Source organism: Pleurodeles waltl, chromosome 6, assembly GCF_031143425.1.
Source record: "Pleurodeles waltl isolate 20211129_DDA chromosome 6, aPleWal1.hap1.20221129, whole genome shotgun sequence".
In the NCBI taxonomy this organism is placed as follows: Eukaryota; Metazoa; Chordata; class Amphibia; order Caudata; family Salamandridae; genus Pleurodeles; species Pleurodeles waltl.
Window position 1 is genome coordinate 1421337080 of NC_090445.1, and position 16114 is coordinate 1421353193.

General features: G+C 41.8%; 1 protein-coding gene across 1 annotated transcript in view; it reads left to right on the forward strand.

The window, feature by feature from the left end:
• The first annotated feature begins 1455 nt into the window (after positions 1–1455).
• The window catches only part of LRRC38 (leucine rich repeat containing 38), a 413986-nt gene continuing 399327 nt past the window's right edge, over positions 1456–16114 (forward strand). The window contains exon 1 of the mRNA XM_069242505.1: positions 1456–2165. Within this exon, the coding sequence (XP_069098606.1) occupies positions 1538–2165 (628 nt within the window). The 5' untranslated portion in view covers positions 1456–1537. The remainder of the gene's footprint in view (positions 2166–16114) is intronic.

Genomic DNA, 16114 nt, shown 5'->3' on the forward strand with positions numbered 1-16114 from the left:
TCTCAAGTTCTGATTAGATTATGTTATTGGTGGTCCCCAATAAACTAATTCTGAGCTTATCAAATAAAGTTTGAGTTAACCAAATGCATTAGAATTGTAATTAATAGGGAAATAAAATGTGTTAAATGCTTTATTGAGTTATGATTATTCATGAATGATGGCTATAATTGTTTATTGACAAATGATTGTCTTAATGGTTACTGATTGATTACATTGATTATTAACGCCATTGGTTACTACGTGATTAGGGTACTTCATGCGATTCAAAAGGTTAATTTGCCTATACGTGTCCCCTTGTAAGTTTACTTATTAAGGACCAGGCACATAAGCAATGACAAGCCTATGAATGACAGGCACATGAGTTCTAATTACCTTAGGGCACAATATATATTGTGCTATTTGGTGAAAGTTTTTAATGTCCTGGCAACGTTGACACCGCTGGTCTTTTGTGTCTTCTCAGCCCTCAATAAGAAGTTATTAGTGCTTGTCCCTGCACTTCTCCTTACAGCGATCTGGAGGATCAGGAAGAAGCAAGTCACCAAGAGCGCCAAAACCACCAGAATCACTAGGAGAACCTGGACTAGGAGGACGAGAACCAGGATGAACAAAAGTAGCTCTAGACCTCCAAATACAAAACATGCCCTGTCTTGTAAAAAAGTCTTAATTCCCCTCTACGTTTTTCAGCTCTCTTAAAGCAGCTGGTGAAACGTTAAAAAGTGTCAATAATGTAAATTATGTATCATGTCACTTGCAGTGTCTCATTCAACACCAATAACAGACACCATCGCTTGTGCCTGCTTATTACTTTGCACGGTGTTTCTGTTAGCAATGCTTTGTCACAAGCACTCGAAGAAGATGGCATCTCGAGATTCTCTGACACCTCAAAACTCGTGCTCTATTGCGTTGTGCTTCCTGGTGTCAGAAAAACCTTCTTTGAGAAGGTGTCAGTCAAATTACACGCCCTCGCAACTGGGAAACATCCTCGAAGCTAATTCACGCCAGATCTCTCGAAATCAAGGACTGGTCGCGAATCGAGGCATGAAACATGCAAAGGCACACACTGCGCGCTTGGCGGGACTGGATCTCCCATAAATGTTCGCACCTTCAGTTAAAGCACCGAAACATGAATTTTAAATGCATAAGCGCTTTCTTATTTATGAACTCGGACTCCATCACCCTCGACAATTCTGCACGTCTAAATGAGACGCTGTTAGCTATTAACACCATCTGCTGGAAAGAATGTTAGCACCCAGTACTTCGCGGAGTTATTCTGATGTTCCGTTTCAGCGCCATAGATTTCAGATGCAATTATGTTCTGCTGTCAGAAAACATCGCCCCCTCCCTGGCTCCCGGTGGACCGCTGCCATTTGATCTATGATGATATGTGATCTCCTGGATACAACCCCACGCGCACACCGGGCCGAGCGCGCGCGCACCCTCGCGCGCTCTGTGCCCTACTGTATGTAGCAGGCATTGTTGCTCAGCTGAGCAAAATGTCTCTCTCGTAGCCCCGCTCCAAGCTGCCCGACCCTTTACCATGCTGCCATGCTTTCTCCTCTATCTCTTACCGTCTCTTTGCATTTCCTGCCTCACCTTCCTACCTCAGGGGCAGCTCTGCCCCTCCGCCTGCACCTGCATGGACTACCACACCATAGACTGCACGGACCAAGGGCTCTCTAGGCTCCCCAGCTCCTTCCCGCTGGACGTGCGGAAACTTCTCGCGGCCAACAACAACATACAGAGGATCCCTTCCGACTTCCTCCTGTTCTACGGGGACCTAGTCTTCCTGGACCTGCGGAACAACTCTCTGGTGGAGCTGGAAGAGGGCACCTTCAGCACGTCGTCCAAGCTGGTCTTTTTGGACTTGAGCTACAACAGCTTGACCCGGCTGGAGGCCGGTGCTTTCAGGGCTGCAGCAAAGCTGATCAAGCTCAGCCTAGGGTACAACAACCTCTCCGATGTGGACGGGGCCGCGTTCGATACCCTGGAGGCGCTGCAGGTGCTGGAGCTGAATGACAATAGCCTGCAGCGCCTGGACGTGGCCGTCCTCGAGGCGCTACCCGCCCTGCGGACGGTGCGCCTGGAGGGGAACCCTTGGCTCTGTGACTGTGAATTTGCCAACCTCTTTCTCTGGATCTATGAGAACCCAAATAAACTTCTGAAAGGTAGGTCGGACGGGGGTGCCTCACGTTGGCCGTGGTGTGCCCGTGCCCGCTGCGTCGCCTGCAATGATTTGATTAAAAAGTTGGCTATGGATGATGGGCAGCGTCATGTTTTCGGAGGCGGTTATGCATTTTTAAGGCCATCATGCCACTGCCATCTTTAGGAGGTGTCTGTGGTACTTCGAAATGGTAGGCATTCTTCCATCCTAGCAAGTCGGGCATGGAAGGTAGGCAAACACTGCAGGAAACCGATTAGACAATGGAACATCGCTTCAGCTTGCAACCAATCGGTCAAGGCTATAGCGCTTCATATCACTTTTGTGGTAGAGACGCTATACTCATGAAAATGAACTATAGCAATGTTCTTTTTAATCCAATAAAAGGTACAGACCTGGAGTAATTGCGTTTTAAGAAATACAATACGGAATGTATGTTTTTATTTATTTCACCGCGAGACGTCAACGTTTGGTGCCTTGCAGCCAATTCCAGGTGCTTTCTGTAATAAAGAAGTGGTACATGCATACATTTCAGCAGCGCAGGCGACGCTATCGGCCTACAATCACGTGAGGACTGCCAGTAGTTCGGACCTGGTAAGATGGTGGGGTGAGTGTATCAGAACTGGTTTGAAACAGTGACTCGTTTTGTGCTGAAATCTGTTATATAACTTAGTGGGTTGAGCTCTTGCTTTGAAGGTCTACATTTGACCTTTAGACTTGGCACCTGTTGAACATTAGAGAGCCTTGGATAGTCGAATTATCTATTTATAAAGCACGTAAAAGCTGGACACATTATCTGTGTATCACTTTATAAAATTATATTACTATGTCATATTTACGTTGATGCTGGCCGTCGGTGATATTAAATAACAAGGGCGCACTGGAAATAGCAAGAGAATACGATGTGACCTGATAGTGGGGAACATTGAATGGGGTGGGGGAGGAAGCTGAATGAGGCTGTATGAAGAGGAAGACCCTGTTAGATCCACCTTCACAGCGCTGATGTTTCTAGGTCAGTGCTTTACAAATGGTCTTCACAACACTGTTGGATAATGAGGGCCATAAGTCTGATAAATACGCGGTGCCACTTTCACAGCAGCAGCCATAGTTCCCTTTAGGCCAAACGCGATTACCTGCTGTATTCACTTATTTAATTTATGAGTTTTGCATAGCGCCAACGTGTCACCTTCAGGGCACCTAATCCCACTTGCAGCTGGTGCCCATTTCTTCCGCGTGCTTAAAGACCTGCACGTGTGAGTTCATCGGACGTCTTTCTTTTACTGTCAGCGGAAAAAATAGTGCATGGAGCAGCGTGGTGCGGTTGACTGAGTGTGTCATGGCGACATCTGATGGGATCGGAGGCATCGATTGGTTACTGGAAAAAATGCATCTCTGGGGAATGAGGGCTTCCAATACACCTTGTGGTACCATTTAAGCATTGACAGGATGACTGTTATTCCAAAGGCTCAATGTGACCACATTGACACCCAAAGCGTCTTTTGCAAAAGCCCAGACTCTAAAGTACAGACTAGTAAAAACTTGGTCTTACATAAATATCCCCCTACAAAAATTTAAAATTTTATTTAATTCTTAAATCCGACCAATCTCACTTCTCACATGTTGAAGTAAACCCAAGGCCCCTGTTTTTTTGATCTGCGATATTTTTTTGTAATGTCAGTATTTCGGTTGACTATGTTTTGTGTTTTGGAGACTTCAATTTTTTCAAAATATGTTTCTGTAATCTTTGTTTTCCCATGATACTGTTCAACCCCGGGGCTGCAAGAAAGGTTGTGTCACGATCAATATTCTCTTCCCATATTGTCATTAAAAAACGCTAAAATGTATTTAATATATGGACATCGGAAAGGCAGCTTTAAGGGAATTTGTTATTATGTATGATGGTGCAATAGATGTGGGGAGGCGTGATTAAAAATGGAGCAGAGAAGATGGCGTGGTGTTCTTAAGGTTAGTGGGTCAAGAGAACTATGGTTAAAGACCAGCGAGGCTGCCTGACACAGGGGACGCAGATCATTGGCACCCTGCACATAAGAAGTATGACTGCCCTGGTCTGGCTTGGAATGAACTGAGTCCTTGAGAAATGTTGCTGAATGAATGTTTAGATTCGGCAGGGAACAGATTCATGCGACCTTTACTTCTTGAAATCATGATTACATTTTCAAAAGCAGATTCTTTAGTGGCCACTAATTAAATTGAATACACCTCTGTCTTGTGAAAATGCGGAACCTCTCACAAATCCCCACTCCAATGATAGACATGCAGAGAGGCCCACTCTGTATAATCACCCTGAGTTGTGGAATTTGTATCTGTGCAAATTCTTTCAGTCATGATCTTCCCAAACAAAATTTGCGCCGTAAACAAAAAAATGACCGTCGATGACAGGATGATTGGTCTGTCCTGTTTTCTCTCCTTTGTTGCGTGCTGTAGAATTTTCTCTCACTCCATTTGTTGTTGATTTATATTGCCTATTTTCACAAAGCATTAAGAAAACAACTTTCCTGTTGATGTTTATTTTTCGTTCTTTCATTTCTTTTAAAATGGCTTCATTAACTCATTCTTGACTCCCTGATGTGGAATTTTCTCTCAAGCTCCATATCTGGCTAAATTACGTTTTCTGTTTTCACAACACATTTAAAAAACAGCTCTTCAGTTAATATTTTTTTTTCATTCTTTTAAGAATGCCTTTATTTAGTCATTCATACAAAGAAATCGTTTTTGGAACAATCAGATTAGATATGCATTTTTTTGCACAAAGGCTAATATTGCAAACCAAGTAGGTCTTGGTTCATTCTCGCCAAATATTCTTTTTAGGTTGCTACAGTGTAACCATGGTTTTGCCAGTCAAATATGTGTCATCATCACAGTTTTTTAATACTTTGTATAACGCTTCATAAACTTTACTTCTACTAATCTTCTTCTGATCCTCCAGGAGAGCGTTTTTCTCCATCCTTTGTGCAGACACGGTGTTACATTGTCTGAGCTTTTCAACTTTCTATCAGTATGTTGATTATTCTGATTCAATTTTTTTTAAGCCTGTTATGACGTGGAAAAAGGCATTTTGATGTCTCTGGTCCACTCAAATCTATTTACATTCTATGTCATTGCTCAACTATATTGGTGTTGGTAGCATCGGTTGAACTGCACCAACCCAATTGTGGGTCCGGAGAAGCGGGTGCGTAGATATGGAAGTAAAATTGGGGGGGGGGGGGAGTTGAGCCTCAGATTTTCCGACAGACTGGTATATTATGTTTAAATATATACTACAGCAAGCAGGGTGCAAGAGAAGGAAGCCATGAGCCATGGCCCTAGGGGTAAGTAGATAGGGAGAGGAATACAGATAGGTAGAAGTACTAAGAGAGAAAACAATATTTTGTGAAATATCCAATAATTTTTAGGACTTTCAAAGCGGAGAGTGTGTGTGCGTGTGTGTGTGTGTATGCAAAATTCCTGCTAAAATCTGAATGACATCTGACAATGCCCAACTGAAAGCACCTGTAGCCAACTATTTATGGGGGGGAGTGAAATCCTGCCTAAACACCCCCTAAAGTTATGCCCATGTGCAGAATGTCAAATGGAGACCACCCTAGTGCCAAACAACGACCTTTAAGCGCACACAAAAGCGGTACAGATGGCAACCAACAACCAGAGCTGCCAATGTGGCATACAACTAAACCCCTAAATCAGAGCCAGAGAAGTTGTAAAATCAGGTACACAGGGGACATCTTCTTGGCAAAAGCCCCCTCTCTGTGTGCGAGCAATCAAAATTGAGAAAGAAATACGTCAGTCTTAAATTTGGAGCCATAATTCATTTTGTTGTTTTTCCGCCGAACGTTTATTAACTACACGCGCTGCACGCCCCTGTGAGTCCGCAGAGTTGATTCTGATGTGAAGAAGGGACTGAGCTCTTAACCAGCGCGTGCTCAGGATCCATGTCACTCCGAGAGAAGGATGAGTATTAATCAGGAGGTCGGTAGTTGCCTTATAAAAGGTGCTACACAGTTTATGTACAGGATAAAATACAGAGTCAGGCAAAAGTGGGACTTTATGCTCCACTACTTATTTGCCCACCAGTGTGGATTGGGCCTAAGCACTTTACATCCAGTGCTCAGAATGCAGCAGCCACATCACTTCTAACTCTCTGCTTACTTATTTTATTTGATATCATTCAGGGATATTTCTGGGGCTGTATTTCACAAGAGGCACTGGAGTACAACATGCCCACTTTCTGCGTCACTGGAGCACTTTGGTATTACAAAAAGGGCAGCAGATGATTGCCAGCTAATTCTAAGACAACAGAACTCAGTATAAGTCTGCAAAAGTTTAGATTGCTGAAAATCTTGAAACTTTTTTTCACATATATCTCCCCATTATCGGTACACATCAACCCTCAGTTTGAGTGCCTATTAAATTCCAGTAAGACAGGCAAAAAGAGTTGCTGGTCCCTCAGAATTATAAGATCCTCAGGACACTGTAGCTCTGGTTCGTTTCGCACAGAAATATTGGCTGCTGAAAGAAGCTGAAATATCCGAGTGAAAGTGGAACACCAGGGAAAAATGAGGAGTTACAGTGGAAGCAGATATAAAATTCCCAAATCACCTGGTACTTACTCAGGGAATTAACCATAGTTATAATCTTACATATGTAACCATTGTTAATTTTGCCCCACCCCTAGTTAATGTCACTCCAGGGGTTCTCAACTTTGTGAACCAAAATTAGCACCCTTACTGGGGGCACTTAAGTACTGAAGTCTGAAAAATGCTGCAGTTTGTCACTCATTCATGATTTGAGGTTTATTATTCAGAAGTTAAAATATTTGATTTTAGTCAAGTTTCTATCAGGACACCATGAAGAGATTTAGAGTTTGGCGGATGGGTTTCTCTGTCGCAAACGTTACGGATATCCTGTCTGCATTATTACGATTCTCATAGGATATAATGGGATCGTAATATGGTGGACGGGATATAAGTCACGTTTGTGATGGAGAAACCCCATCCGCCATACTCTAAATCAGGCCCTGAATCTTGTCTTCGGCGAGGCAGTGCTAAAGTAGTGGTGCAAGTATGGCTGGATCCTTGCAAAATTTCCAAGTTATCCACTTAAGATAAATTTACATAATATAGTAATATTGCCTGCTGCCAACAATAATGCCAGTCACTAAAGGCACTCTCCTCATTATGGGTCCAACTCACAGGGAAGGATCTTTAACAAGGGAAAGAGCCTTTAAAGACTAGTATGCTCCAAGGCAGAAGGCTTAGTATGCAATTAGAACCCCCCCTACTGAGTAAAGAATGTTCTAATACTTAAACTGGAGTAAATATTGGAATGTTGGAACAGAGGTTTGTACCAGCCTTAAGTGTCTTTAAGTCTATTATCTTTAGTAGAGATCCCAACATTTCAGTGTTCTAATATAGCACTGTGGCACACTGCCATGGCCTCTTCTGGTCTTCAAAGTCCCTTTTGCCCAGTTAAATCCCTCAGTGACTGGAGAGGTCCTATAAGGACAGAGAGGGCCTTTAACAGCTTATCAGGCATGTAGAGGGAGGGTTATCATGCTATTAGGAGAAATCGGCCCACTGATGGTACGTGTTATAAATTAATCTAGGAAAAACGTAAAGATACAAACTGAATAGTTTCTTCAGTGGTGATGCAACATTCCAGGATTGTAGCATAGGTTAACCATGTTCAGTGATGACCGCCTAGAAAAATATCAGCATCTTAAGCATTCCAAGATCCAGTCCAGCGCTTACCATTTATTAAGGTTTGTTTAGTCCTGGCGTATTTGGATGCAATGGCTTGACCTAAGAGGTCCAGGTATAAAATGGAAAGACATTGAGTGTGGTGTATGCTTTGCCAAAGCTTGTCAACATCCGAAAAGGAATTACTTTGCAGGTGTAACCACCTTTTAATGGATAACCCGTCTGAATGAATCCACACACCATTTGCTGTCAAAACTATGAAAAAATCTAGGTGCTGAGTTAATCCCTTCATAGCCATAACCAACATATCTGAAAGGAGGACACTCAGACACTGATATTTGTAAATTAGGATTACTCCTGAGAATGTCTCATTATGTTCGTACAAGTCTTAAGCTAAACTTCTAAAAACATGAACAACGGGTAAATCTTTGACTCAAAAACAAGTTATATTATATACCTATGCTCGTGTCCTCTTCTCTCTGGATTCATAATCCTTCCACATATAATGGTATTACAACAGCTGTAAAACTATTCAAATATATTTTATTGCTAATTATTATTGACATCTTCACATGTGAGGTGTGTGAAAAATTGAGAAAGCTTTTACCCGGATGGTCTGGTTAGCCAACAACATGTTGCATGTTGGGAATTGTATTCTATTGTTACAATGATAAATGTACAACTGCAATACCACCATGATAGTTGTTTATTCTGAACCTGAAGATGGTGTTGAATGTAACACTGGGACTTGACTGTTTTTCACTTAGCACACTTAACAAAGGATTTTAACTTGACGTCGATAGGATAATTTATATTTTTCTGCCATATTTGATGAGAACCAGATTTAGTGAGGCAAGTGTTGTTCAAATGCCCTTGAATTAAGGTAAATATTACCATTTGAAGTATTATAGGATGCCAAAATAAAAACAGATCCAGCAAAATGACAATTGACCCTCTAATCAAAGACCCAAGTATAGTAATATCTGTGTTTTACTCCGATTTACTGTCATCTTTTTACATATGCCATGTGTGAAGCGAGCCTTCCTCAAGGCAGAGTTCATATTTCAGAACATTTTCACTGGTGCAATTAAGAAAGACAGAAACATTTGCACCCTTTTTGCACCTTCGTTTTTAGGAAGTTAAGCAAGCAGTAATTGCATCAGACCAAGCGTGAAAACTGGTTACTCATTATAAATGATTTATTAGCAACATACAAACCTAGATTTCACTGATTCCTCAATTTTCACCCATGCACAAAAATGTCTTGTACTATTGACGGCCGCAAAACCTGTCTTCTCAATTTAGTATCACATAAGTGCCAGGAACGTTGCAAACGGATTTGCTTTGTTTGTTTGCCCCAGCGGAAGGTTTCTTTAGTACTGCCCAGCATGGGCTGCGTTCATGGGGTATTGTGCCGAAGATGGTCTATCTCTGGATGTCAGGTGCAATCAGCCTTGCTGGCATTATAGTGAACTGGGCATAGATCATTTCTTTGCAATCCCTTTTGCATCTAACCCAGTTAATATATGCAAACTTGCTATTTTAACATTGTGTTCATCTGTGGTTGCACATCCTAGGATCTTTTTGAGAACTATACTCCTGTTTTTCAAGCCGGGATCGTGTTTTTTTGTTTTTTAAACGTAGATCCCGGCAGTAGAGTGCTGTACATATAACAAGAAATACATTGAAAAGTATTTAGGAGGAAGAGAAATAGATATGATAAAACAATAATAGAGGGGATGTTTGCAACTGTTAGAATCTGAAAAGAAAATATGTCCTTTCAGATGGGATCTGAATAGGTGGGACTTTTGTTTTTTCCTGGATTTCTGAATTTCTGAGAGGCTCAGGCAGACTGTTCCAAAGTTTTGGAGCCAGACACAAGAAGGCTTGATTCCGTGTTTAGGTTTTTCTTACTTGCAGAATTTATAAGGTCATTTACCATTTGCTTTGGGTAATTCTATTTTTAATATCTTCTTACTGAACAAATACCTAGTGCTGAAAGGACCACTAGTAGTACGCATCATGTAGAGTTTAAAGAGGGTGCAAATGGCCCTGGTGCAGTTAATGACACATTTGCTCTTCTTCCTGTATCTAGACTAGGCATGTCCACCGCAGGTCTAAGAAGACCGCATTCATTTTGTAGGTAAGCGGCGGTTTAAGTGGGATCTAAAAGGTAGGCAGGGGTATCAAAAAGGATTTTGGCCTCATTTTTCACCTAAGAAGTGTACCTTGGAAAAAGTACACAGCATGGCCTACCTGACTCAAGTCACGGTCTAATAGATGTGAAACAATCTTGTGCTTGACAAATTCATAGACTGTTGCCCTACAACATAAAAAAACAAAATCTGCAGCCAACTAGATATTTATTTGACAGTTATTCATGTAGCAGCGCTGTTATTGTGGGCTACATGCAATAAACCACCTGGCAAGGTAAATCTAAAAGGAATAGGCACCTTCACTGCTTTCTGTTGCAGGGCCTAGAGCTTCAAGTGCACAAAGGAGATACATTCGTAATTCATTGAAATGAACTAGCATCTTAGCCCGTGGGACGCAAATGACAGTACTATCTGCATTGTGTTGTTCCTGTGTCACAAAGCGACTTCCATTGATGCTGCATTGCAACTGACAGGCAAGCAGGTAAATGTTTGTTTCCATCAGATGGCGAAGGACAGAAATATGTGGTATATGTGGTCCAGTGGGCTCTGGTTGATACCTGTTTCTGTTTACAAGGTGCCCAGTCCTGGCCGCGCTGACCTACTTAGAGCCAGGATAACCACTGGTTATGTCAACAAGTCCCATTTAAATTAACTTCAAACAAGTTTATCTTAGAGGTGTATCCGAAAAACTCTGCAATAGTTCTGACCCTCCTGTACCTAGGACACATCTGCTCTAGACCTAATGCGGAATTGTTGGGTAATGTCATCAGTTCTTTTTATTCTTGTTAATGCTGTACACAGCATAAGGTGTTCTATTATCAGCAGACAGTTAGGTCTGTGTTATATAAATATCTGAAATAAAAACATACATACTGCCTACCCTGCTAACTCTAGAAACTGCCTTCCCTTCTCTCTCACCGTCTCTTCCCCCTACAGGGAGAGGCGAGAGGAAAGATACTCCATTACTGAATAGAGGGGGAGGCATGAACCTGCAGCAAACACCCTTGGTGGGAAGACGCAAAGGGAGGAAGGGTCAAGAGAGTAGGAACCCTTATGCATGTAAAAGTGCAACTCTAAGCACAAAACCAACAGAGACAACCTAATTATATATACCATTGCCCCGGTGCTGTTTTTTCTGGTGTGCAGGCTATGCTGTTCCTACTGGAGTAGAGTCAAAGGTGATTTTCAATGTCTGGGTCCAACCTGAGGTGGCACGGTGTCCAAAATAATGGAATTGGATGAGGCACAGAGTAATTACCAGGGGCTGAGATTAATTCAAGCATTCCATCCATCATTTATTGTACACTTCAGTGCAAGTCCCTAAGTGCAATGGGTATGTCCAGATGTGGGTCCTCTGCTCTCCTGTGCCACTGGAATCAAGCTGCACCCGACTGACAAGCTGGTTCACGGAGGACCTGGCCAGGCAGTTCGGGCTGGTGCGTTCCCAGAGTCAAGACTGATTTGCCAATGGCTGAGTTCAAACTGATGTGGCGTGACGTGCAAAATAAAGATGAATTGGGAGCACCCCTGAGTAATTATCAGTGACTGAGATTATTTCAAGCATTCCCTCTATCATTTTTTGTGTACTTCTGACTGTATTTTAACATGTCAGATTGTATTTTATACTGGGTTCTCAATGTTTTCTATTTGTTCAGTTTCTATCACCTCAGGGTCATATTTGCACCCATTGTCGATCAACTCATGGGCACTACTTAACTGGCACCACCTTTGGCGTTCCGTGTGAAGCAAACAGTAACACTGGAGTTTCTTGCAGTTTGTTTCCATTATTGGTGCTAAATCGCCATTTACACCTGATTTGAAATGCAATTTCTGGTTGTGCAGTCACCCCCACTGACACATTAGGACTTTATGACAAACTCAAACTGAGGCTGCAGATCTGTTTTTTCTTGTGTCCAACTTTTCAATTACTAGTTTTGAGTTATGATCAAAACTTTATTATTTAAAAAATATATATTATTTAGTGTATTTATGTCTCACTCACGGCCTCAGTAGTACTGCAATCTCTGCGTTAATGCTCACTGATGTACTAGTAATTTCATTGTTCATTTTAAATATAATTATTTTTTAGATTGTACTGAAACCATTCCAAAGAAGAAACTAACCAAGTGCATATATAGCACATCTCAATATATGAGGAATACAGTGTAGTTTTATCAAAATATTCAAGTACAGTTCGTAAAAAATGGTTCTCTTAATTCATGTGGCAAAGGACGATGTGACTACATTCTACAGGGACAGCACAATGGTAACCATTACAAAAACAAGTGCATTCTGGGAGCTGTTCTTCTTAGGACCAGCTCATCCTATGATAGCGATTTGTGAAAGGACAGTCCAATACTTAAACTATGGTATCCTGGTGACACTGAGGCATCTGGTCAGCCACATACTCACGAAGAGGCCGCGCATGTGCACGTTTCTTTCTCAGGGGTGTCAGATGGTGACTGCCACGGTGTCTGAGCCACAACTTCCACTACAGAAGAAATCTAGGGCTAAAAGCAGCTCCATATTTAACTCAGGAAGGATGTGCCCTTTGGACAGCTGTCTAGTGAGTCTTATTCTGGTCATGTTGATATAACATTGGGCCTCCTCGTCGAGCGCCTCGCGTTGCCATGACCGCATCTTCTGTTGCAGCAAGTGCCATCTGAAAGTAAAACATATGTCAAGTGCAGAGGAGGTTAAGAGGCTTTGACTGTCTCTAATCCTGACGAGTGAGTTCAGAGTACACAGATTAACCAATCAACGCGATACTGTTTCAATTAAAAAACCGAGCTGTGCTTGCGATATTTTTTGTACTGAACACCCGGGATTTGTTTTCATGTACCATGGCTGAGGGTGTTCTCATCATGAAGCAAATGGAGTGACTTCATGGAGATTCTTGGAGCTTTGATTTACCAAAAACCCCACAATTGCATCCTTGCATATTTTTCTTTGTTTTTCGGTGAAGTTCATTTCCAGCAGGGCACCCATATCCCGATTCGGGAGCATTCGCATGTGTAAATCCAAATTATATGTGTAAATGGCTTGAATTAGAAGGGCAAATGGTCTGCAAAAGCGGACATTTGCACACATAAATCGATTTTCTCATGCAGAATATTAATCGAAAGCTGTCAACAATTATTCAGAGGTTGACATACATGTGCATTACATGTTTGTAGTTACTTAAAAAATATCTCCGCTGCTCTGATTGCGATTTTTCAAATAATTTACGACCACCTCTCAATATCACTATAGAAACAATACAAAATCTAGCAGTTTATAAACGGTCCCAAACTTTTATGTTGAAAGTTTCACATTTTCACCACCAAATGTCTATGATTCCTCTTGAAATCATCACAGCACTGATTTACCATATGTGTGTGCGCGCGAGTCTGGTGTGTGTGTGTGGTGGGCTCACCAACAAAGTAACAGAGGGAGCTGTGCCAGAACCGAGCCAAGGAACTAGCTCAGATCTTAGAGCCTGTGCACGAGCAGAGCCCTGAAAATATTTGCTATGTCAGATATAGAACAAACCATGTAAAGTATAATGAAGTCGTCAAATTTTACAAAATGCATTTCTTTAACATATTTAACATTAATATAGCACATTACAGCACTGCACTGAGAAGTACTTATGTAAAGTGAAAGCATTGTACAACTGGTAATCACAACTCACATATTTGAAAGTGCCTTCATACGCTGTAATGAGGAATAAAGAATTTTGATGAAAGGAAATATTTGCCAAAAATCACACAGTTTAAGTTGGGAAGCCACCACTTATCAAAGGTTTCAGATTTAACTTTAAAAAATAAGCACATAAAGGATGTCTGTTTGTCTTTCGTTATGTTAAGACTTTGTTTTTATCTCGGAGTGCACTTTTAAAATATAGCACAAATTCAACCTGAAGGTACTAGAACCCTCTATGTGAGCGCCAGTTACAGTACACCACAAGGACACACACATATTCTATAGCATGAGTACTCACAAAAATTTTCCCAGGGGCCACAGAGGTTGGTCTGTGGTGTGGTAGCAGCGTGGCGATCAAAGGGAGGAGGGGCCTCTGGATGGGGAAGGGTTGTGGCGTTATGGGGGGGGTAGGGGGTAGGGGGCAGCAAAGCATATCGATCTAGTGGCTGAATTGCTCAATGTGAAAGCAGAAAACCTGGCATTAATCCCAGCTTCCCCACTTTACCAAATTGTGTGATCCTAGGCAATTGTTTTATTTCACTTTCCCTTCATTTTCTTCATTATTGTATGTAAGAGGACCTCACAATGCATGACTTCAGTATGTGTGCTGTGTGAACCCTTCTCCTGTGTTTTATTTAATAAACTATGAAGTTGTTCAGGTATAACAGCAAATCAGGCTAATCAAAGAGTGCAGATAACAACTGACTTAATTCATTATTGGCATTGTTATCAAGGTGGGGGTATGAATGAATGTTTCTGAATTTATATTTGAAATCTATTGTTCTAAAAAAAATATTTCTCCATGCACTGATATAATCTGAAGTAGTAAGATATAATAGTCCTGCGTGTAAATGAAAAACACTTTTTTAATTTTTAAGAACCCTTATCATAGTTGCAGACATTTGCTGCAAGATTTCTTAAAAAAATGAAAGTGTTCCTGCAGTTAAGCGGTTCAGGACACATTCCTTACTTCCTTTGTTTATCTTTAATAATGTTTAAATAAAGTATTGCCTGTTGAGTTCAGTAAACAGAAGCCTAGTTCCACTGCTGCCCTCGGGGGCTGCATGTAAAGGTCAAAAGGGACGTACTTTGAGTTTCACTGGTCTATAGGGTCAGGAAGATTAGGTGATATGCCAGGAATCACAGGATGTTGAGTCAGCTCTAGACTCAAACCTGTTTCCCTTGTTTCACAGTTGGCAGCTCAGGCTGTAACTTCATATCCTGGTTTGAGGCAGTGAGGCAGGCAGATGCCAAATAAAAAACAAAAGCTCTGCTGAGCTCGAACCTTGAACTGATTCAGAGCTAGCCTTCAGGTTCAAGCCTGGCTCAGGCTTTCAGTGGCTTGCCCGCCTCTAATACATAAATAAATAAATAAAAAATATAGAAGTATATAGAGAAAGTTAGATAGATAGTTGTTGGACTTTTTTGCTTATGCAGGGTCATCCCCAATCTTTTTGCCTCCTGCCTCCTATTTTTTCTGACCTGTTGCTGTTGGGTTTTGAACTCTGAGCACTTTACCACTGCTAACCAGTGCCAAAGTGCATATGCTCTCTGTGTAAATTGTATGTAATTGGTTTATCCATGATTGGCATATTTGATTTACTAGTAAGTCCCTAGTAAAGTGCGCTAGAGGTGCCAGGGCCTGTAAATCAAATGCTAAGAGTGGGCCTGCAGCACTGGTTGTACCACCCACATAAGCAGCTCTGTAATCATGTCTCAGACCTGGCATTGCAGTGTCTGTGTGTGCAGTTTTAACTGTAAATTCGACTTCGCAAGTGTACCCACTTGCCAGGCCTAAACCTTCCATTTTCTTACATGTAAGGCACCCCTAAGGTAGGCCCCAGGTAGCCCCAAGGGCAGGGTGCAGTTTATGGTTAAGGTAGGTCATTTAGTAATGTGTTTTATATATCCTGACAGTGAAATATTGCAAAATTTGTTTTTCACTGTTACAAGGCCTGTCCGTTTCATAGGTTAACATGGGGGCTACCTTTAATTCTGATTAAAGTGTAGATTCCCTTTGGGAGCGGATGGACATGTGGAGTTTGGGGTCTCTGAGCTCACAATTAAAAATACATCTTTTAGTAAAGTTGATTTTAAGATTCTGGCTTTGAAAATGCCACTTTTAGAAAGTGAGCATTTTCTTGCTTATACCATTTCTGTGACTCTGCCTGTTTGTGGATTCCCTGTCTGGGTCAGTTTGACAGTTGGGCTGGTTGCACCTCACACTAGGCAGTGACACAAAAGGAGCTGGGGTGTAGACTGTGTTAGACCTGACAGCCTTAGGGTGGTCACCCCTAACTTTTTGCCTGCCTCCCTCCACTTTTTGGACACTGTTTTTGCTGGCTTTCAGACTCTGCGCACTTTACCACTGCTAACCAGTGCTAAAGTGCATATGCTCTCTC